This window comes from Aquarana catesbeiana, linkage group LG12, assembly GCF_042186555.1.
Source record: "Aquarana catesbeiana isolate 2022-GZ linkage group LG12, ASM4218655v1, whole genome shotgun sequence".
NCBI lineage: Eukaryota > Metazoa > Chordata > Amphibia > Anura > Ranidae > Aquarana > Aquarana catesbeiana.
Genome location: NC_133335.1, coordinates 122,518,395 through 122,542,301, shown reverse-complemented (window position 1 = coordinate 122,542,301; position 23,907 = coordinate 122,518,395). Strand labels below are relative to the sequence as shown.

General features: G+C 42.7%; 1 protein-coding gene across 1 annotated transcript in view; it reads right to left on the bottom strand.

The window, feature by feature from the left end:
• RUNDC1 (RUN domain containing 1) overlaps positions 1-23,907 on the bottom strand; it is a 275,946-nt gene that overhangs the window by 30,288 nt on the left and 221,751 nt on the right. The window contains exon 4 of the mRNA XM_073608311.1: positions 23,777-23,860. Coding sequence (XP_073464412.1) covers positions 23,777-23,860 — 84 coding nt within the window. The remainder of the gene's footprint in view (positions 1-23,776; positions 23,861-23,907) is intronic.

Genomic DNA, 23,907 nt, shown 5'->3' with positions numbered 1-23,907 from the left:
AACGACCTCCGCTCCATATAGGTTCAATTCATGGAAGGAAAAGAAAGTCTCCACATAGGGCATGAATCCAACAGAAAATGTTTTATTTTTAAAAAAATGCCAGAAAATACTTTTTGACAAGCACTGGATAAAACGTGATCACAGAATTAAAATAAAAATCGCGTGTTAACAAGACATCGAAAGCTTCAGCAACCCATGTTTCGGACGATGGTCCTTCAACTGGGGCATATGCCCCAGTTGAAGGACTATCGTCCGAAACATGTCAAGTTCGCATGTCAAGCTCGCATGACACTCCACTGTACGGTGTTTGTGTCCACCCTCTCTGGTAAGAGTACCCACCTCTACCACTTTTATGTTGATTTGAGTGTAAGAGGATTCTTTCCTGAATTATAATCACCACTCACATCCCATTTTGTGTTTCAAGAAGAAGTTATTGCACATATCAACGGAGTTTTCTACCATTATGGACACTCATTACCTATTTGTGACTGTTTGATTATTTTTGCTTTATTTAGTTCACGAACATTATTTGTCACACTCACCATTTACCTTTTTACGGGATGTGAGCACGTCATCCTGGCACTTATTATATTTAGCGCTGCATTTTTTATTATTTACATTAAAATTTTGGGGGGTTGAGAAAGTGACCCCACACTGGAGAGGGGGGAACTTCATTCGACAGTTGAGCCGCCGTGAATCCTTCTGGGTCTATGAGACCAAAGTGGGAGTACCCACGGGGCTCAATGTCGAATTTGATTTAAATGGTTTCATTTCAGACCGATGATTTACGATTGTGTCTTATAAATACATTAATTTCTATTCTGGATTATTTATAATTTTATTTGTTCCCATTTCATACTCTATGTTGTAATCATAATATGTTTGGAATAAGGATGATCCATTTCCATTATTGTAAAAGGTGGCTGTGATGATGTCGGTTATAATTTTAAATAAGATTTAGAAATAATTTTAATTTTATTTTTATAATTTTTTAAAAATATTCTTTCCCTCTTTGATACCACATACTTAAGACCGGCAGTTTACAGAAAGATCTCGGCCAGTGGGTCTACTGGGGGGTTCTGTAACTGCAGCTAGTTACAGCTTCATGTGTCCATAGGCTCTGGTAATTCTCTACGGAGCAGGATGCATGGGGGCTGGCTTCGGCTGTCTAAGTCTGTTGCCTTGGTAATGGTGGTTACAGAGGGCGGAGATTTCTTCTTCTTTTTATGCGTTCCAGCTACCGTTTCCCCGAAAATAAGACCTAGCGTGATTGTCAGTGATGGCTGCAATATAAGCCCTACCCTGTTCCCCGAAAATAAGCCCTACCCTGAAAATAAGCCCTACAAGGACTTTGACTAGGGCTTATTTGGGGGGTAGGGCTTATATTGCAGCCATCACCGACAATCACGCTAGGTCTTATTTTTGGGGAAACAGGGTATGTACTGGAAACGTCTTTAGGGTCATGTGACCGGGCGTCACCTTGCAAATGACGTCACAGTTTCTATAGTGATTCGTAAAGTAAATAGGAAGTTTCCCCGAGTATAGGGTCATGTGACCGGCCGTCACACCGTCGTTGACGCTACGATCGCCATAGCTACCTAGTAACACAGGGAGGAAGTGTTTTCCTTGACCTCTGAGCGGCTTAATCTGATTGGACAGTTCCGCGCTGGATATCCAGGACACAGGTGATTTTCATAAGGGGCTTGTATATGTACCGCTGAGGAAGTCCCGTTTAAAACAATACTCGTGTGGGAGCATCCCAGGACGTCACTGCAGCCACCTTATCTACAGAGGTCTTATTGAGACTGTACCATTTAATTATCCATCCCAGCACTAGGATCATAGTGCTTTTTATGTGAGTACCTGTTTTTACAATAAAGGATGTCATTTTTGCCATACAGAGTGCACTATACATTTTTTACTTTTCATGTTACCATGGCTGAAAAATAAGAGCAACAGAGTACGGTTCTTCAAATTGATGTGGCAACCCACCTCATTGATCTACCCATTCAAGCCTCCATTCATGACCACTGTGAGTGGTGAAAGCTTTATCTGACCCATCTGTTAGTTCAGGGGTCCATCAATTGAGGTGAGCGGTTTGGCTTACTGGTGGTGGAATCACGGATTTTCGTTGCACCCTATGAATATTTGAAAGCACCCTCACCACCGTAGAGGAGACTACTTTCTGTTTACTCTTTACTATCCATATTTAAGGGGACTTTCATTATATATGCCATGAGCAATGTGTTAGTCTGCTGATTTTATTTATAGCGCTGCACTGTTATTTTTATAGTACTTTTAAAAGGCTTTATATGTTTACCTTTAGTGTTCAGCTGCTCATATTTCGGGTTAGGGTATTGTTTTTGCGCTGACTGATTTCTCATTTTTTCATTGATCTATAATTTTAATGGTAGGTTTATTTTAACAGTGAGAGACAGAATAGTAATAAAAAAAAATCAGTAAAAAGCATTTCAAAAAAGTTATAAATTGATTTGCATTTTAATGAGTGAAAAAAGTATATTTGACCCCTTTGCAAAACATGACTTAGTACTTGGTGGCAAAACTGTTGTTGGCAATCACAGAGGTCAGACATTTCTTGTAGTTGGCCACCAGGTTTGCACACATCTCAGGAGGGATTTTGTCCCACTCCTCTTTGCAGATCCTCTCCAAGTCATTAAGGTTTTTAAGGCTGACGTTTGGTAACTCGACCTTCAGTTCCCTCCACGTTTTCTATGGGATTAAGGTCTGAAGACTGGTTAGGCCACTCCAGAAGCTTAATGTGCTTCTTCTTGAGCCACTCCTTTGTTGCCTTGGCTGTGTGTTTTGGGTCATTGTCATGCTGGAATACCCATCCACGACCCATTTTCAATTCCCTGGCTGAGGGAAGGAGGTTCTCACCCAAGATTTGACGGTGCATGGCCCGGTCTATTCTCCCTTTGATGCGGTGAAATTGTCCTGTCCCCTTCGCAATAAAACACCCCCAAAGCATAATGTTTGCATCTCCATGTTTGATGGTTGGGATGGTGTTCTTGGGGTCATAGGCAGCATTCCTTCTGCTCCAAACATGGCGAGTTGAGTTGATGCCAAAGAGCTTGATTATTGTCTCATCTGACCACAATGCTTTCACCCAGTTCTCTAAATCATTCAGATGTTCATTAGCAAACTTCAGACGGGCCTATACGTGTGCTTTCTTGAGCAGGGGGACCTTGCAGGTGCTGCAGAACTTCAGTCCTTCACAGCGTAGTGTGTTACCAATTGTTTTCTTGGTGACTACGGTCCCAGCTGCCTTGAAATCATTGCCAAGATTCTCCCGTGTAGTTTGCTGATTCCTCACCATTCTCATGATCATTGAAACTCCATGAGGTGAGACCTTTCATGGAGCCCCAGACCGAGGGAGATTTACAGTTATTTTGTGTTTCTTCCATTTGCGAATAATCGCACCAACTGTTGTCACTCTTTCACCAAGCTCCTTGGCAATGGTCTTGTAGCCCATTCCAGCCTTGGGTAGGTCTACAATCTTGACTCTGACATCCATGGACAGCTCTGTTTGGTCTTGACCATGGTGGAAAGATTGGAATCTGAGTGATTGATTGCTTCTGTGGACAGGTGTCTTTTATACAGGTAACAAGCGGAGATTAGGAGCACTCCCTAATCTCAAAGAGAGTGCTCCTAATCTCAACTCGTTACCTGTATAGAAGACACCTGGAAGCCAGAAATCTTGCTGATTGATAGCGGATCAAATACTTACCTCACTCACTTACTTCACCTTTATGAAATGCGTTTTTCTGGATATTTTTGTTGTTATTCTGTCTCTCACTGTTAAAATAAACCTACAATTAAAATTATAGACTGATCATTTCTTTGTCAGTGGGCAAATGTACAAAATCAGCAGGGGATCAAATACTTTTTTCCCTTCCTGTAGGATTGATGTACAGTGGATATAAAAAGTCTACACACCCCTGTTAAAATGGCAGGTTACTGTGATGTAAAAAAATGAGACAAAGATAAAATCATTTCAGAACTTTTTCCACCTTTAACCCTTTCATGACTAAGCCTATTTTTGAAATTTGGTGTTTACAAGTTAAAATCCGTACTTTTTGCTAGAAAATTACTTAGAACCCCCAAACATTATATATATTTTTTAGCAGAGAATCTAGAGAATAAAATGGCGATTGTTGCAATATTTTATGTCACACGGTATTTGTGCAGCGGTGTTTTAAATGCAACTTTTTGGGAAAAGGGACACTTTCATGCATTTTAAAAAAACCAAACAGTAAAGTTACCCCAATTTTTTGTCATGCTTTATAATTGCACGCACTCGTGGAATGGCGACAAACTACGGTACCTAAAAATCTCCATAGGCAACGCTTTAAATTTTTTTTACGGTTACCAGGTTAGAGTTACAGAGGAGGTCTAGTGCTAGAATTATTGCTCTCGCTCTGACGATTGCGACGATACCTCACATGTGTGATTTGAACATCGTTTACATATGCGGGCGAGACTTCCGTATGAGTTTTCTTTGCTGCGCGAGCTCGCGGGGACGGAGGCACTTTAAAATTTTTTTTTTCCTTAATTTTGATGACTTTTATTGCTGTCACAAAGAATGTAAACATCCCTTGTGACAGTAATAGGTGGTACCAGGTACTCTTTATGGAGGAATCGGGGGTCTAAAAGATCCCTGATCCCTCCTTTGCACTTCAAAGTATTCAGATCGCCGAAAAACTCCAGCCCGTCCCCAGCCGCCAGAGGCGGCCGATTGGTCATCGGGCCTCCCGATCGAACGGGAGGCCCGGTAAGAGTGGCGGGAGGGGGGGGCGTCCCCTCCTGCTCCTCCGGTATAACAGCCGAGCGGCTTTTAACTGGATAGCCGATCGCCTGCTCTACAAATGGTACCGGGATGATGCCTGCAGCTGCGGGCATTATCCCGGTATAACCCCTGAAAGCCGAGTACGCACATCTGCGTACGCTCGGCAGGAAGGGGTTAATGTGACCTATAAACTGTACAACTCAGTTGAACAACAAACTGAAATCTTTTAGGTGAAGGGAAGTAAAAATAAAAAACTATAATAATATGGTTGCATAGGTGTGCACACCCTTAAACTAATACTTTGTTGAAGCACCTTTTGATTTTATTACGGCACTCAGTCTTTTTGGGTATGAGATGGCACATCCTGACTTGGCAATATTTGCCCACTCTTCTTTGCAAAAACACTCCAAATCTGTCAGATTGCAAGGGCATCTCCTGTGCACAGCCCTCTTAAGATCACCCCACACAATTTCAACCGGATTCAGGTCTGGGCTCTGGCTGGGCCATTCCAAAACTTTATTCTTCTTCTGGTGAAGCCATTCCTTTGTTGATTTGGATGTATACTTTGGGTCATTGTCATGCTAAAGGATGAAATTTCTCTTCATGTTCAGCTTTCTAGCAGAAGTCTGAAGATTTTGTGCCAATATTGACTGGTATTTGGAACTGTTCATAATTCCTTCTACCTTGACTAAGGTCCCTGTTCCAGCTGAAGAAAAACAGCCCCAAAGCATGATTCTTTCACCACCATGCTTCACTGTGGGTATGGTGTTCTTTTGGTAATGTGCAGTGTTGTTTTTGCACCAAACATATCTTTTGTAATTATGGCCAGACCAGAACACATTTTGTCACATGCTTTGGGAGCCTTCAGATGTGTTTTTGCTAAATTTAGCTGGGCTTGGATGTTTTTCTTGGTAAAAAAAAGGCTTCCGTCTTGCCAATCTACCCCATGGCCCACACATATGAAGAATATGGGAGACTGTTGTCACATGTGCCACACAGCCAGTACTTGCCAGATATTCCTGCAGCTCCTTTAATGTTGCTGTAGGCCTCTTGGCAGCCTCCCTGACCAGTTTTCTTCTAGTCTTTTCATCAATTTTGGGGAGACGTCCAGTTCTTGGTAATGTCACTGTTGTGCCATATTTTCTTCACTTGATGCCTGTCTTCACTGTGTTCCATGGTAGATCTAATGCCATGGAAATTCTTTTGTACCCTTCTCCTAACTGATACCTTTTAACAATGAGATTCCTCTGATGCTTTGGAAACTCTCTTTGGACCATGGCGTTTGAATGTGATTACTTAATTCTGAACACAGCTACATCCACAGTTATAAATGGGGCTGCACACTTATGCAGCCACATTATTTTCATTTTTTGTTTTACTCCCCAACCCCTCTCCCCCCCAAAAAAAGTTTTCAGTTTGTTTTTCAATTGAGTTGTACAGTTTATAGGTCACATCAAAGGTGGATAAAGTTCTGAAATGATTAATCTTTGTCTCATTTTTTTGCATCACAGAAACCTGACATTTTAACAGGGGTTTTCATATTCATTGTATATCACCGATTTTTTGTGAATAAGTGTATTGCTTTACACAGTAGCCTCTGTATCAGACTCAAAATCTCATATCTTGCTTTACTTGACTTACAATTTTTTATGCTAATTATTACTCATTATATTGTAGAATTGTTTTTTTGAAGTCCATTAAGGGAAGGGGTTTAGCCATTCTTAAACAGTCATATTATACGGTTGGCTACAGAAGGTTGGCCAACAAAAACCATTAATCTAACCCCCGTATAACCCTGCCTTTAGCCGGCATGCCTTAGTTTTGTGAGCAAGTAGTATAAAGTGGAGTTCCACCATGAAAAAAAAATGGCACAAAAAAATACCTAAAAAAAGGGAGCAAAAAAAAAATAATGTTTTTTTACTTACGTGAAATGGCTGTTGCTCGGCAGTCTTCCTAATCTGCCTCTTCCTACACCACGGTGATCTTCAGTCTTCTGTTCCCCGCATTGTCTTCTGGTGAATGGGGCGCGGTGTGTTATGGGAACTGTGTGTGTCCCACAACACATCGCGTCCCATTCACAAAGCGCCGCGCTGTTCGCGCGTGCGCAGTAGGAAACTGGCAGTGAAGCCGCAAGGCCGCACTGCCTGTTTCCCTTACCTAGGATGGCGGTGCCGGGAGCCGAGAGCCGAGGGATGGGTCGGCCTCGGGCGGCCGACATCGCGGGCACCCAGGACAGGTAAGTCTACTAAGTGTTTGTAGCTGCTGACTTTAAAAAAAAAAATTAGCTGGCCGGAATCCCGCTATAAGGAGCCAATAACACAGATGGGCAGGACCTGGGTCTGTATGGTAAGTACAAAAATCTTATTTTTTGTTACCATCCATTGAGGAATGCAGGAGTTTAGGAATTCTTAAACCGTTAAGATGTCCAAAAGCAGTCCAAATGAAGGATCAGCAACAGCCACTGAGAGATGCAACAGATGTGGAGATCATACTACAAGAGTGCCTGAAGCAATCAATGCCTGAAAGGTGTTACTTGATTATACAACAGGACACTATGGGGGCAGAGGACACTATGGGGGCAGAGGACACTATGGGGAGGGGGGTGTGCAGGGACAGAAGACACTGCTTTGGGGGGCACAGAAAATGTGCTATGGGGGGAAGGGGACAGAGGACACTATGGGAGTGATGTGAAGGAGGACAGAGGACACTGCAATAGGGGGGCTATGGGGCTATTAGGGACCCCGTCACCCCTGAGGACAGGGACCCCTTCTCACTTGGGGACAGGGACCCCTTCTCACTTGGGGACAGGGACCCTTCTCCCCTGAGGACAGAGACCCTATCACTACTGGGGACAGGGACCCCATCTCCCCTGGGGACAGGGACCCCTTACTTTGGGGCAGGGACCCCATAACCCCTGGGGACGAGGCCCCCATCACCCCTGGGGCCCGGCCCCCATCTCCCCTGGGGACGGGGCCCCCCATCTCCCCTGGGAACGGGGCCCCCATCTCCAGACAATGCTGGCTGGCATTAGCCACCCTTGGGTGCCAGGATGGGGGAGGGGGCAGTAAAATCCGAATCTCCAGCCACATGCTCCCTCAGGGTGAACTGTCTTTGTAGTAGTGAAGCACCTTAAAGTGAGGTAAACCTGTAATGTTATTACTATGTTAGAATCATTACCTTAATTTATTAGCAGGTGAATGCGGCCCTCCATGCATTCACATACACTGAATCTGGCCCTTAAGTGGAAAAAAGGTTGCTGACCCCTGATCTAAATAGATGAAGGGGTGAAAAAAAAAAACTTAACCTGGAAAAAGTTTAAGGCAACCAACCTGGAATCCTCTTAAAGAAAAGGGTAGGGTGATCAGCAACAGTCGCATAAAAGGATAGAGGGGGATAAAGATACACCATAATACAATCCGGAGTACAAGAACATCAGGATTGGAAGGATGAATAGAACTCCTTCTAACCAATACACATACATATTTCTGGGGTATGATCATCACACTGCAAACCTGCCTAACCAGTTACCAAATATATGATTCTAAGAATCTTCCAACCTACCACTGTAAAGAGCAGAATTCTCCATCGAGGGGTGAGTGGTAGAATTCCTAGCATTAGTATTATGAATATTCATCTAATTGAGCGAATAGAAAAAGAAAAGGTGTTCTAAGGAGCAACCAGGCAGCTGCAGGACCTTCCCAGCACTGGATACATCCTTCCTTGCTGATCTGTTAGTCTGGATCCGCCAAGTGCCTGGACTGATGCCCATCTCAGCCTCTCAGCGAGCCGCTGAGAGGCTGAGACAGCCGTTCCACACCCCTCCACAGCTCAGCGCTCCAGTTAGCGTGGAGGAGCAGAGCAGGAGAGCTGCTGATTGACAGGCAGCAGCTCTCTGCTAGGGGAGCTGAGAGAACCGAGCCATCGGCAATGTTCAATCATTCGGTTCTCAGTGCAGAGACCCTGGGGGACAGATGCTGCATCCACCTAGGTAAGTATGAAACTGCAATAACTCTCAAACCTATACTTCTCTTTTAAGGCCAAATTCTGGACAAGACCAGATTGTAGAAAGGCTAGAATGTAAGGCACAGAATAATCTCTGGGGTTGAATTGCCTTTGTTCACACCAGGCAAAGAAGGATTTGCATTTATGATAGTAGGTATTTATGGAAGTGACTTTTATTGCGACAAGGTAGGAAAAACAGACTCAGAGACTCTATCGCTTAAGACCTTGGCTTCAACAGCCATGTCTTAAAATTAGAGAGCCTGAGAAGCAGGATGGAATAGAGGGCACTAAGAAAGAAGATCTGGCCTGTTAGGGAGAGGTCAAGAGTCATCTGCTAGAAGTTCGAGTATGTCTGTGTACCAGGTTGTTCTGGGCCAGTTTGGTGCAATGAAAGTCACAGTTTTCTTCTCTTGCTCTATCTTTTTGAGCAACATCGAAGCAGGCTACCATGAGGCCTAGAATTCGCATGGAGCTCCTTAAAGCCCATCCTACTAAGACAGATATCCAGGAACATGCTGTGGAGCAATCATGTCAACAAGCAGTGGAGGGCATCAGAGAGGATATACATGTACTGGGCCATAGGGTAGAGACACTTGAAAATGGGCATGAGGCAGTGGTACAAGCAGTAGCGGATATCCAAGACACAGCGAAATATCATGAGGAGGTCCTAAATTTATACAGGGACCAATTGGATGATCATGAGAATAAGGACCGCAGGCAAAATATTCATATAAAAGGACTACCAGAAGCGATTCGGATGCCCGAGTTGCTTACAGCGGTTATCTCAACGCCACAGAATATTGAGGTTGATAGGGTCCACCGCAACCCATCTTATGTTCTTCCAAATACAGAGACCAGAATACAGAAAGAGATATTATATGCAAATTACATAAATTCACCGTTAAAGAATCTATTATGAAAATAGCTCGTAGTAAAGCTAAAAATTGTTTTTGACGGAGTGTATATATCTCTGTACCCTGATCTGACATGCCAGACATTAATGCAGCGGCAGAATGTTAGGCCACTAACAGACAGCAACTCTTCACACTAAGGACGATTTGCAGTTTGTAGAAACACTAGATTTACCCCCCATTTTCTCTCAAAATATTTTTATTGAAAATTTTTGACGGTTCAAACATGAAATGGTATACATAGATGGTAGTACATATCATCAATAAATTGCATAACACAACTTGTGGTAACACAGGCATATCTGAAACAGGATACGTGGTTACAGGTTTAGAACTATATAACCAAGATCATAAATAGCAACATAAACCTAGGAAGGATATACACTACCATTAATCTTAAGTAGGTGGAGGGAGGGAAGGTAGGAGATGGTAGTAGGAGGGTGACAGGATGAGGTGGGAGGAGGGTAAGAAGAGGGGGGAGGAGGTTGGAAGGGAGGGGGGAAGGAGGAGAGAAGGAGAGGTGAAGGGAGAGGGGAGATGGAGAGAGAGAGTTGAAGAAGAGCAACAGAGCATAAAAGACAGAGCACCTGCTGATATTATCACTGTAAAATACCTGTTCACCGACTTAAGGTCTATATTTTTCTTACCATTGCGCCCAGGGGAGCCATAATTCATGTGTCTTGGAGTATGAGAGTTTACCTCGTGAAAGTACTGTTTCGTAAATGTAGTGATTATGTACTAACGCTATAACTTCTGCACTGGATGGGATTTCTGTTTTCCATCTTCTGGTAATGAGTAGTTTGGTTGCTAGTAATACATGAGTAGTGATGAGTCTGAGCTTGGGCGGAATCAATTCTATGGTTAGATTCAGGATGCCAAGTTGAGGAGTTAATATGATGGGATATTGTAGTATTTTTTGTAAAATGTTTTCAATCTCCGACCATAGTTTCCTTATAGATTGACATGTCCACATAATGTGTAATAGAGTACCTGTGTAAGTGCACTCTCCCCAACAAACGGGAGTTGAAAGTGACTGGAATTTTGCCATCTGTTGAGGCGTCAGATACCACCTCATCATTGTTTTTTGCATCAATTCCCAGAGGGAAGTACAGTTAGTAGCTTTGTATACTGTTTTTATGGCTGTTCGCCATTGTAGGTCAGTAAAATGGGTCTGTAGGTCATGTTCCCAATCATTAATGGGTTTGGATTTGTGAAATACAGCCTTTTCATGTAGAGTAAAAGAGGGAAGTTCCTTTGGAACGTGTGTTGTCTGTGAAAAGGAAGTTCCACATTTTAATAGGAAGTGCCTTTTCCAGAGAGGGATGTGCTGCTAGACATTTTTGAAGCCTGTAGTAGGTAAAGTAGTCTTTTGCGGGTGCATCATATTCATTCTGCATTTGGGAGAAGGGTTTGTCTAATATTTTGGGTCTGAGTGTCGCTATGTGGGTTGCCTGAGCAGATAGCCAGGTGGGTACTTTCAGGTCTGGAGATAGGAGTGGAAACACAGTCAAAGGTATTCGGATGGTCTTGGTTGGTAGGTGTGACCATTTGATGTCATGTAGGGTTTTCCATGCTTTGATGGAGGCTCTAATGGCTGGGGAATAGTGGTTTAAATATGATTGGCCAGAGAGAGTGCTGAATAACCAATCCTTAAGATTCTTACCAGGTGTTAGGTTGTTTTCTATGTTGCCCCAGAGTGTGGTAGGTTCGTCGGACAACCAGTCTTTTAGTTGGGAGAGTAACGTAGCTAGATAATAATCTATCAGATCGATGTATCCCATTCCCCCAGCAGATCTATGTTTGATGAGTTTGACGTGATTACTCCTGGGTTTCTTCCCCTGCCACACATAGTGGCTTATTATGGATTGGAGTGAGTGTATGTAGGCATGAGAAAGTAGTAATGGCAGTGTTCTGAATATGTATAATAGTTTGGGCTGGACTTGCATTTTAAACGCTGCGAGACGCCCTGACCAGCAGAATTCATGTTTGGATAATTTAGTTTTTTCTCTTAGAAGCATTTGTTTGGCTTCTACATAGTTAGCAGCGAATAGACCTTTTGTGGATTTAGTAAGAGTGATACCTAAATATGTAATCCCTCTGTCCGCCCAGGGATAAGTAAAGTTGTTTCTGAGTAAGGTGCTAGTTACTGCATCTAGTCCTAGATCTAGTATATAATATTTGTTTTCATTCACCTTATAGTACTATATGGTACCAAATCTGTGCAGCAATTGATGTACCAAAGCCAGGGAAGACAGGGGATTAGTGATCATAACTATCACATCGTCGGCGAACAGGTTGATTTTGTGTTCAATAGATCCTATTTTGAAGCCAGTAATTGACAGGTTTGTTCTTATATGTTCTGCGAGAGGTTCCATCATGAGATTAAAGATAAGTGGCGAAAGTGGGCATCCTTGCCGGGTACCATTAGTGATTCTGAATGGTTTGGATAGCATATCGGAATTGTATACTTAGGCGGTAGGGGTTGAGTATAAGGCTAGAATGGCCGACAGAATAGACCCCTGAAAACCAAACTTGCAAAAGGGTCGCCTTGAGATAGGACAAGTGGACTCTATCGAACGCCTTCTCTGCATCCAAGGAGAGGAGCAGAGAAGGCGTTCGAGATGCCTCAGCTGTGTGGATCAAGTTTATAATTCTACGTGTGGCATCGAAAGTTTGTCTTCCTACCGTGAATCCTGATTGATCTCTATTAACCACTTCCCTACCGGGCCAATTCTGACATTTCTCTCCTACATGTAAAAATCATCATTTTTTTGCTAGAAAATTACATAGAACCCCCAAACATTATATATGTTTTTTTAGCAAAGACCCTAGAGAATACAATGGCGGTTGTTGCAACTTTTTATCTCACACAGTATTTGCGCAGGAATTTTTCGAACGCGTTTTTTTGGGGAAAAAAACAGTTTTGTGTTTAAAAAAAAAACAAAACAGCCCAATGTTTTTGCATTTTGTGAAAGATGAAGTTACGCCGAGTAAATAGATACCTAACATGTCACGCTTCAAAATTGCACACGCTCGTGGAATGGCGCCAATGTTCGGTACTTAAAAATCCCCATAGGCGATGCTTGAAATTTTTTTACTGGTTACATGTTTTGAGTTACAGAGGAGGTCTAGGGCCAAAATTATTGCTCTCGCTCCAACGTTCGTGGCGATACCTCACATGTATGGTTTGAACACCGTTTTCATATGTGGGCGGGACTTACATATGCGTTCGCTTCTGCGTGCGAGCACACGTGGACAGCGGCGCTTTAAATTTTTTTTTTTTTATTGTTAATTATATTTTATTTTTTTTATTTTGACACTTTTTTGAAAAAAAAAAAATTTGATCACTTTTATTCCTATTACAAGGAATGTAAACATCCCTTGTAATAGCAATATGACATGTCAGGTGCTCTTAATAGTGAGATATGGGGTCAATAAGACCCCATATCTCACCACTAGGCTGGGAAGCCTGAAATAAAAAAAAAAAATAAAACGATCGCCGCTTCTCAGCCGAAGCGGCGCCGTTTTTTTGAATGGAGAAGACGGGCGTGACGTCATAACATCGCGCCCGGCCTCCGACGATCATAGAGACTCCGGCGACCATCTGGTCCGCCGGAAATCTCTATGATCTACATCCGGCACCGGCAGATCCACTCTCCGCCTCACCGATCGTAACGGTGAGTCGGAGCAAGCACCGAAGGGCGACGGGAGGGGGGGGGGGACGTCCCCTCTCGCCTCCCATAGGAATGATCAAGCGGTGGAACGGCCGCTATGATCGTTCCTATGGTGTAGAGATTCGTAACTACAGGCATCATTCAGATATACCCGTCCAAAGCCCAGGACATCATATGACGGTGGGCGGGCGGGAAGTGGTTAATCAACATGGGCATTAAGTTTAGTAATCTTGTGGCTATAAGTTTTGCGTATATTTTTGTATCAAGGTTGAGCAGTGATATGGGCCTGAAAATTTTGCGGGGAAGTGGGGTCCTTCCCGGGTATCGGTAGAGTGATGATGAATGCATTTAACATTTCTTGTGGGAGAGAGGAGGAAGAGGCAGCGTCATTGCACACTTTGGATAAAAAGGGTGATAGTATATTAGTAAACCGTTTGTAATATTCGCCCATGAGGCCATATGGACCAGGTGATTTGTTAGCCGGAAGGGCAGCTATGATTGTTAAGATTTCTTGTGTTGTGAAGGGAGCATTAAGTGTATTGAGTTGTTCTTGTGTTAATTTGGGAAGGTCAATTTCTTCTAAGAGCGCTTCTATTTCGTGTGTGGAAGGTTGTGTGGTAGTAGGATCATCTTTCAGGTTGTACAATGTACTATAATAGAGGCTGAATGTGTCAGCAATAGCTTGTGGTTCTAGTAGTTTTTTCTCTGTAGCAGGATAATAAAGATGTGAGATTTTGGATTTGGTATAATGTCCTTATAATCTGTTGGCCATGGCTTTTCCAGCCTTGTTGCCTGTGGAATAATGTACGGCTTTAAAATGTGTTTGCGCTTTTTCAAATGTATCTAAAAGGTGTGCTCTCAGCTCCCGTCTAAGGCGAGTCAATTCAATTTTTAGTGAAGGGTCTGAATATGCCCGAATATGCCATTACATTTGTTTAACCAGTGGTACCATGCGCCATCCCTTATTGCAAGGGCAAGGGGGGGTGACAATAACCTTTAGAAAGACGTGCCCGATGGTTTTAATATCTTCACAAAAGGTCGTTTTATTTTTGTAAAAGGGAAGGTTGCATGGCTATTGCTATACATTTGCTTCAATCTATGTGCCAAATACAGGAAAGGTTAATTTTCTCATAAGGACCCTGAAACTGTTGGAGAAGTTTAGAGAGGGATTCTTCATACTGGGGAGGGATTTTAATCTTACTTTAGACCCAAGTATAGACACATCAATGGGCAAAACCCCCATATCTTTTAAAGCGTTAAAACATCTAAAACAGCTTCTCCGCTTCTCTCATGTGGTGGATGGATGGCGTGCAACACATAATGGGACTAGGGACTATAGCTATTATTCTAAAATACATGGATCCTATTCTCATTTGGACCTTTTCTTCGTGGACCAGTTCTACCTGGAAAGGATTCGCTCATTTACTATAGAATCAATAACAATTTCAGATCAAGGGCGGCACAGTGGTGTAGTGGATAGCACTTTCGCCTAGCAGTAAGAAGGGTCGCTGGTTCGAATCCCAACCATGACACTACCTGCCTGGAGTTTGCATGTTCTCCCTGTGCCTGCGTGGGTTTCCTCCGGGTACTCCGGTTTCCTCCCACACTCCAAAGACATGCTGGTAGGTTAATTGGATCCTGTCTAAATTGTCCCTAGTATGTATGCATGTAAGTTAGGGACCTTAGATTGTAAGCTCCTTGAGGGTAGGGAGTGATGTGAATGTACAATGTATATGTAAAGCGCTACGTAAATTGACGGCGCTATATAAGTAACTGAAATAAATAAAATATAATATACTTTGAAATAAACGTGGCGGGAGAAGTGTCTGAACAGGCTGTGTGGGAAGCCCATAAATCAGTGATTAGAGGTGAACTAACAGCGCATGGTTCACGGATCAAAAAAGAAAAACAAAAAGAGATAATAGACCTGCTGGATGAGATTAATGAGCTAAAGATTAAACATAAAAAATACTTGGATCCATCAGATGTCCAACAACTGGAGATCCTGCATGCAGGTTGGCGTAAGTACAGATTTTATGCACATCGATTCTATGAACAAGGAAAGAAATGTGGCCAGCTATTAGCCAGACAGCTCAAAAAACAGCAGGACTCCAGACATGTTCACAACTTAATAGTGCACAATAAAAAGATAGTGGAAACTCAGGCATAGCAGTAGAGTTTCATAGATTCTATGAGGCTTTGTATAATATTCCATCTGACTCCGTGAACGATAGGGAAAATCGGAGATCAGAGATTACATAGAAGACTCAGCTCTGCCCTCGCTGCCATCCGTGGTGACCGAGGAAATAGATAGATCAATCTCTATTAATGAAATAAACGAAGCAATATCGACCTTGTCAATAGGTAAAAGTCTAGGGCCTACCAACTCATATTACAAGAAATTTCTTTCTAGATTGGGGGTTCCAATATGTAGCTATTTTAACTCGATTAATGCTTCCAATCCATTACCCACAGAAGCCCTTTTGGCGTATATTACGGTAATCCCTAAATCAGGGAAGGACCCCCAACATTGCGCCAACTACAGACCTATCTCCCTGGTAAACTCAGATACTAAGCTTTTAGCTAAAATCTTGGCCCTTAGACTACAGGACTATATAGTGAAGCTAGCTCACTCTGATCAGACGGGCTTTATGAATGGCCGTGAGGCCAGGGATAACACCATTCAGGCTTTACACATTCTTCATTGGATGCAACACGGCCCTGATAAAGCCCTGAGAGTAACATTGTCAATGGATGCCGTAAAGGCTTTTAATAGGGTGAATTGGGTGTTTATGATTGAGGTGTTGAGGGGGATGGGTCTGGGCGATCGGCACTATATGGGACCCAGAGAGCGAGAGTGAAGGTGAACGGCACATTGTCGAACTATTTCCAAATCGCAACGGCATATGCTGACGACTTACTATTTTACCTTTCTTTCCCTCAGATATTATTACCGGCCTTGATGACAGAGGCATCTAAATTCGGAATTTTATCTAATTTCAAAATAAATTTTCAGAAGTCAGTCCTTTTACCTAGCCATGTCCCCCCAGCGATGACAACGAACTTGCAAAACTCTTATCTGTTTATTTGGAATAAAAAATCCCTGGTTTACTTGGGAATACATATTACACCAGATCCCAAACTTTTGTATGATTTGAACTATGGCTCCCTAATGATGAGGATAATAGGGGACCTGCAGAAATGGAAGGGCCAGTTTTTAACATGGTTTGGAAGGGTTAGTGCCATAAAATAAAGATGAGTATACTGCCTAAAATAATCTATATTGTATATACTGTGCCAACTATACTCCCACAGAGCTTCTTTAAAACTCTACGAAAGGCTTTTATATAGTTTGTATGGAATGACAAGCATTCTAGACTGGTCCCTGATATCTTACGGAGAGGCAAATCTAAAGAAGGTATGGGACTACCAGATGTAGCATTATATTATAGGGCGATGTATTTGGTGCGGATTTTAAATTGGTGCCACAATTCCTCAAATAAAATATGGGTCCCTTTAGAACGGCAGGTAGGAAGTTGGCGGGAGTGCCTTGGATTCCGAGTGTAGACAGGGGCCTCTCAAAATGGACGTCACCCTTAACTCAGAGTACCTTATTGATATGGGACAAATTAAATCAACTAGCGGACTATGCCCCTCGGGTATCCCCCCTGACCCCATTGGAGGGGTACCCATGGTTCCCCCCCCCCCCCGGGAGAGGAGGTGGGATCTCTGGGAGCATGGGGGAGGGATGGTGACACGACATGCGGTAAATTTGCCCCACATGGAATGTTGGCTCCCCTTCCAGATCTGGTATTGAGGTTGGGAGGGGTACCCATGTTGGAGTGGAGATACCATCAACTGGTGTGTTTTTTCAATAAGCTGAAACCATTAATGAGCCACCAAACTCTCTTACTGTATTTGAATCTATGTGCGTACATACATCAAGTGCTAGACATCTGTTGTCGCAAATGTATAGATTGGTTCTCGGGACACAAAACAAAACAGTTCCCTATTTCATTAGAGAATGGGAAGGAGAATTAAAGCAGGGTTTTACTACGGCGCAAATTAAGAAGCTTATTGATTCAACACACTCTACGTCTATAAGTTCACAGGTTCAAGAGATGTCATATAAACTTTTGGGCAGATGGTACCGGACTCCAGTTAGGCTGGCACAGATATACCCGACTGTAGATGTCAGATGCTGGAGGGAGTGTGGGAAAAAAGGTACATTTCTCCATTTATGGTGGTCATGCCCCAAGATTAAAGTATTTTGGGAAGCGATCTCTCCATGGGTGGAGAGGTTATCTTCAGGACCCATGGAACTAACACCTTTAAATTTTCTATTTCACGGGACACCAATGTCTATCGGATCTTATAAGAAAAGTATTACCCCGCATTTATTGAATGCAGCCAAATTACTACCTTACCTAGGCTATGGAAACAGACTAGATGTCCAACTTTGCTGGACTGGAAGAGAGAGGTCAGTTTAATAATGGAGGCTGAAAGATGGGTGCATGCAATTAAAGATAGAAAAGATAAATTCAAGGTAATATGGGCAGGTTGGAAACACTTCTCTATAGAGATTGGATAGAGTAATAATATATAGAGCCGCATTTTCTCTGGGTTCGGATGCAGGTGCCCCTGGGAGGGGGAGGGTGAAATAGGAGAGGAGAATTTTTTTTTTTTCTTCCCTTCCTCTCTTGGTCTTCTTCATTTTTTTCCCAGGTGACATATGCAGGGGAATAGAGTGATGCACTTGATTTTGTGTAGGGTGGGAGTTGACATTGGGAAGGGATAAGGGGCTGGGGGAAGAGAGAGGTGATAGAGCACATAGAAGGAAAGGGTAAGGGAAGGTGGACACAGAGGAGGGGGGGGTAGATGGAGTAGACATGGTTAAGGGAAGTCAAGGGAAGATGAGGTTTAGATTCACTTTAGATAGGTAGGAGGGTAGTATGGCTCACAGAAGCCTCGTAAGTTTTTTTTGTAGAGGGGCATTGGGTATGTTGGTAGAACGGGGTGTAAGCACATATAACACAATGGATTTGGAGGAAAGAGGAGGGTTGAGGGATGTAAGTAAATTTTTTTTTTTTTTTTTTCTCTCTTTTTTTTTTTCTAGGGGAAATAGCGGACACTTATAAGGATGTTCTCAATTTTTTTTATAAATGTGAATATGTGATGAAGATTGTTTTAATGGATATGTCAAATTCTAATAAAAATTTTTATAATAAAACAGACCCAAGTATTTCAGGTGAAGAGAAGATTGGACAGCAGATTTCTGGAAACTGATCAACCAACCGAAGGCCTGGAGTATCAGAATTGTTCTACGTGCATTTGCAGACAGCTTGTAAAAGAGATGAGTCCTACAGGAGAAGGTCATCTAAATGACCTGTGACCCAGACACCCTGAGTTCTGAGAAGTGCAAGAAGAGGTGACAAAACTGAAAGCAGAGGATAGGCTGCAAAGAACAGAAAGTGCTGATGAGGTGGATAAATGGGAATATGTAGAGAAGCATCTTGGATATCTACAGATGCTAGGTATTCCCCTGGTCTCAGAGGGGTGATAGCCGACCTTACAGTTTCCATGCAAAATTTGGGAGTCTGAAAGTATTTATTGAGAGATGTTAACTACTTTCCACCCGGCCACTGCACATAAACGGCCGGGTGGTCCTTTCCTCGTTCTGAGTGGACGTTCAGGAACGTCCCTCAGAACGAGTGCTCGCAGCGAGGCCACGAGGCGCGATGTGGCTCCTGTGATCAGAATGATCACAGGATCCAGCTGAGCAGAGATCGGGATATGTGTGCTGTGATTGGCCCTCCCGATCACCTGACGGCTGTGTCCAATCACAGCCATCACACAAAGCCGCGTGTCTCTGTGACAGGTCTCCCCTCCGAGCTCAGTGCGGGGGGAGGGGGAATCTGCTGATCTGTGACAGCTCTCTGTGTGAGGATGATTTTACACAGAGTGCTGTTACAGATCACCCCACAAAGTACACCAAGCACCACTGATATACCCCTGTCCCCCATCACTGCCAACACCAAATAAACACTGATTTGGGTTATTTTTACCAAAGAAATGTAGCAACATCATTTTTGGTCAAAATGTATCAAGAAAAATTACTTATTTGCAAAATTTTATAACAGAAACTAAGAAAAACGCATTTTTTTGGGGAAATTTTCGGTCTTTTTTTATTTGTAGCGTAAAAAATAATAACCCCAGCGGTGATTAAATACCACCACAAGAAAGCTCTATTTGTGGGAACAAAATTATAAAAATTTAGTTTGGGTACAGTGTAGCATGACCACGCAATTGTCATTCAAACTGCGACAGTGCTGAAAGCTGAAAATTGGTCTGGGCAGGAATGTGTATAAGTGCCCTGTATTGAAGTTGTTAAGACACTTACATAATAAGTCTGAACCAGAATAGCGGAAGGACCTCAGGTGGAGAATCAAAATAAACCTCTACAGTTTCATGCACCCACGCATCATCAGGAGCAAATAGTTTTTTTATTATCATTACTTATTATAAATTTTTTTTTTTTTTACATTTCTCCAGTTGCTTCCTGGTTTCTATCCAAGGCCAAAATGATGTCATACATCCCACGAGTCTTTTCCTAGGGCCTTTTCTTTTTTCTTTCTGTATGAATCATTTGCCCTTAGGCCCCTTTCCCACTGGGGCAGGAGCGGCGTCGGCGGTAAAACGCCGCCATTATTAGCCGCGTTTTACCGTCGGTATTCAAAGTGAAGTGAATAGCCTCAGATGATACACCGAGATGAAACAAATCTCCCTATATAGGTTTTATTTGTATATCTGCTGTCTTCGGCTTTATATACTGTTTAGAAGGTTCACATCGTGTTTGATTTTTTTTTTCCTGTTTCAGCTGTGGGAGTGGAGTCTTGGTATACATTGTGTGACAGCTGATTGGAGGAAAGGCGCACACACCCCCACTCCACATAGGCAGAGGAAGGAAGGAATGTGCAGAGCTGTGCTGTGAATAGACCAGCTCTCTGCTAATCTATTTATAGCACCCACCCCGACACAAATTTTCAGCTGCTTTTATCTCCGGTCTCTGAGAACTTGTCAGAAGTTATCATGCTGATAAGAGAAGAACGGTGCAGCGAACAGAGCAGCATAAAGACATGGGACTCATGGATTTGGAGAGAGATAAGTAAACACTACAGATATATGTGCCCAGCTCAAATTTCATGAATGGGGTTTACATCCACTTTAAGTGCCTTCCCAAAAAAACATTTTTTTAAATTAAATATCTGTGAGGCACTTTTTGCAGGCAGCTTCAGCTGTCTAGGATGTGGTTCACAAGATTCTGCGCATTTGCATGGAGGCATAAAGCCATCCACACAAAAGAGCGGAAGATAATTGCTGTAATTACTTCATTAAAAGCACAGTCCTGAAATAGAGGATCCTTTTGGTTCTTCATTGCCCTAATTCAGTTGGCTTCAGTTTGATATACTGTAGCAAGAGTTGGTTGTAAGGCTGGACCTACCAGAGTAAAGAGAGTGAACTCTTTTTCCACTGGATAATGTTCAACAAAGATTTCTGGAAGACTGAAAATCTTTTCTGGAGTGATCCAGTCATCATAGATTGCCATTCATTGCCATTTTATTCTATTATACAATTTGTTCATGAACAGGGAATGTCTTAAAGTGATTACAAAGGTTCTTTTTCTTTAAAAAAAAAAAAATCAAACATGCTATACCTACCTGCTCTGTGCAATGGTATTGCACAGAATGGCTCTGATCCTCCTCCTCTCAGGTGCCCCACCGGTGCTCTAGGTCACCATAGAGCGCCGCTTTCAATTACACAGACAGCACAGCTTGTACCTACCCCCAGCTCCCTCATCACAGGATTTGATTGACAGCAGTAGGAGCCAATGGCTCTTGCTGTTGCCTTTGCACCCAGGTGAAGCACTAGATCGATATAGAGAAGTATATAGCAAGGCGAGGGCGATAAACTTACTAAGACATTGTTTTACCCTAATTCAGGGAATGCATTAAGCAAAATGTCTTGCCTTTAGAGCCACTTTAAATTTGAGACAGACAGGAATAATTTTGCACACAGAAGTGAAATTATCCACTTTAGCAAGCATGTTGTGTGAAGCTTTTGCTTCAGGTATAAAAGTATTGAGGAGAAAAAAATCTCTGTAGCCGCCTAATACTGCATCTATATCCTCTTTATTCTCTTCTGTGGCTGCCTCCTCTAGGGTAGGAATATAGGGAGCGGACTCAGGTAGAGATGGAGGAGCTGGAGAAAAGGAGCGGTATTTTTGTAGGACAAAGATGGCTGTTTTAAGACTTTAAGTTGTGATAGGAATTGTGACATAGATGCAAAAAATTATACTGTCAGGTAGACTGCTTGCCTGAGAGAGCTAGAATCTGATGCAGAGACCAGTATTAAAATAAATATCATCATTCTGAGGTTAAGGCCCCTTTCACACAGGGCAGACGCCGATTGGATCAGCAGGGGATCTGTTCATCCCCTGCTGATCAGAGCACAGTGGGCTGATGACAGGTTTGTGTCAGATCAGTTTATACAGAGTGGACATGGACTGAGCCCACTCTGTTGTATGGGCGGTGGGGTGTAAGCGAACTCCGCTGTTCATTTACATACTACTGCCTTTCAATCCCATCCGCATAGATGAAAGGGGACAAATCCTCCTTTTTTTATTTAGCGGACTGGATCGGATTGGAGGTAGGTGGGTGTAAAACAGACACAAATCCGTTTACACCCATTGGTCCATAGGGTTGAACGAAGGGTCCGATCAGGTCCGCCTGTTAAACCCAAGGTTTTACAACAGCAAAACCCTGAGGACTCATAAGGTGGGGTAGGGTTATAGGGGAGGCTGCATGGGGGCCTATCCTCAAAAGCTTTTCCAGTTCCCAATCACCTGAAGGTAAGTGCCTATAATCCAAGGTCTATGAATACTTTGCCTGTGTTCTGTGCTGTACGATAAAGATAGACACGTTGTACTGCGTAGTGGAAAACAGCCAGGTCCAAAGTAAGGCAAAACCTTGTGTACTCACAAAGCCAAACAGTTAGTTGGCTGATGGGTTCACAGGTGGCTGAAGTTGACTAAGTCATTGTAGGAAGGCAGCAGGACAAAATCGGGGAATCTACAAGGTACTTCAAAAGTAGGAGCAACAGTGGGATGGTGCCTGTTTCAGCTTGAATGGCAGGAGAAAGAGTGTGGAGCACACATGCCCAACACTACACGTAGGGATAATGTAAGTGCTCAGGACCCTCAGCATTAACCGTTATCGTAGTAAGGTGGCGGTGGCAGGAATTTTAAAATGGTGCATAAGAGTACTAACTGTGAGGTAGTGCGCAATGCACATGGGTCTTGAAAGCACCACAATGCACAGTGCCATAAAGACACATTCCAGGCTAGCCCCACAATCTTCAAACCAGCTGGGTCCTGATTTGGCCTTCAAAGCTATTGCTGAGTATATGCTGATCAGGATAGCTGCTATTTAGAAACTAGCTCAAACAGTAATTTAAAGTATTAATTGAAGTTATCAAACATAAAATTATCTCTGACATTTCTTGATTGAAAAAAAAAATGAAAGTGAAAAAATAACAATAAAAAGGCTAGCAAAATATTGTTAGATTTTTTAACAGAGCTGAAGCAAAGGAGTGCAATCTCCTAGGGACACAATAAAAAAAGGCATGACAATCAGTTACAAGTTATACGGGGTGCTGGTTCAACAATTCTGCCAGTGCCTCAACCTTCTGTAAGTGGCTGTAAAACTCTCAATTTATTTTCCAATGCTCAATGGACGATACAGAAAAAAACATATGCAATGCATGCCTATTAGCTGGTGTTTTATCCGTATACAAGCATAGAAAATGTGTTGCTCTGCCAGAAGCACAAAACAGACCAAACGGTCTTAAAAAAAAAAAAAAAAAAAAAAGAAACTGACAGGCATCAGCCGCACTTGAATTAACTCTCCCTGTGAACTAGCTAGGAGTGGTAAAACATGTCAAGAAATGTTGGTTTTGGGTTGGAGACATCACTGTATGCCGTCAATTCACTGATTAAAAGCACTGCAAGAAGAGCTAATTGGAGTGTGACTGATATTTTTTCTCATTTTCAATGAAGAGTGGAGACGGACTGATGGGTGGCATCCAGGTTGCCCATGGGCAGGAGAGGCCTGTTTTGAGAGGAGTTTTGGGTGTGTTAGTTACTGTCCGGAGTATGGTAACTTTCTGCTGAACAGCCTGGCCTGCATATGCATGTTCATAAAAATATAAAGAAACATGAAATAAAAAAGCAATTCATATTCTGAATATTATAAGTTATACAGTTGTTAGAATACAATATTTTTCTCCCTCTTATACATACAAATACATCAAAGCATGCATCTTACCATTACTTCGAGCATTTGAGCTGGAATTTGGGTGGTAACATGTTGCTCCACTGGTAGCAGTATCAGATGGGCTGCCAATTTCATCTACAGGATATATATAAGAAAGAGAGAGATAATATTCCAGTTATAAA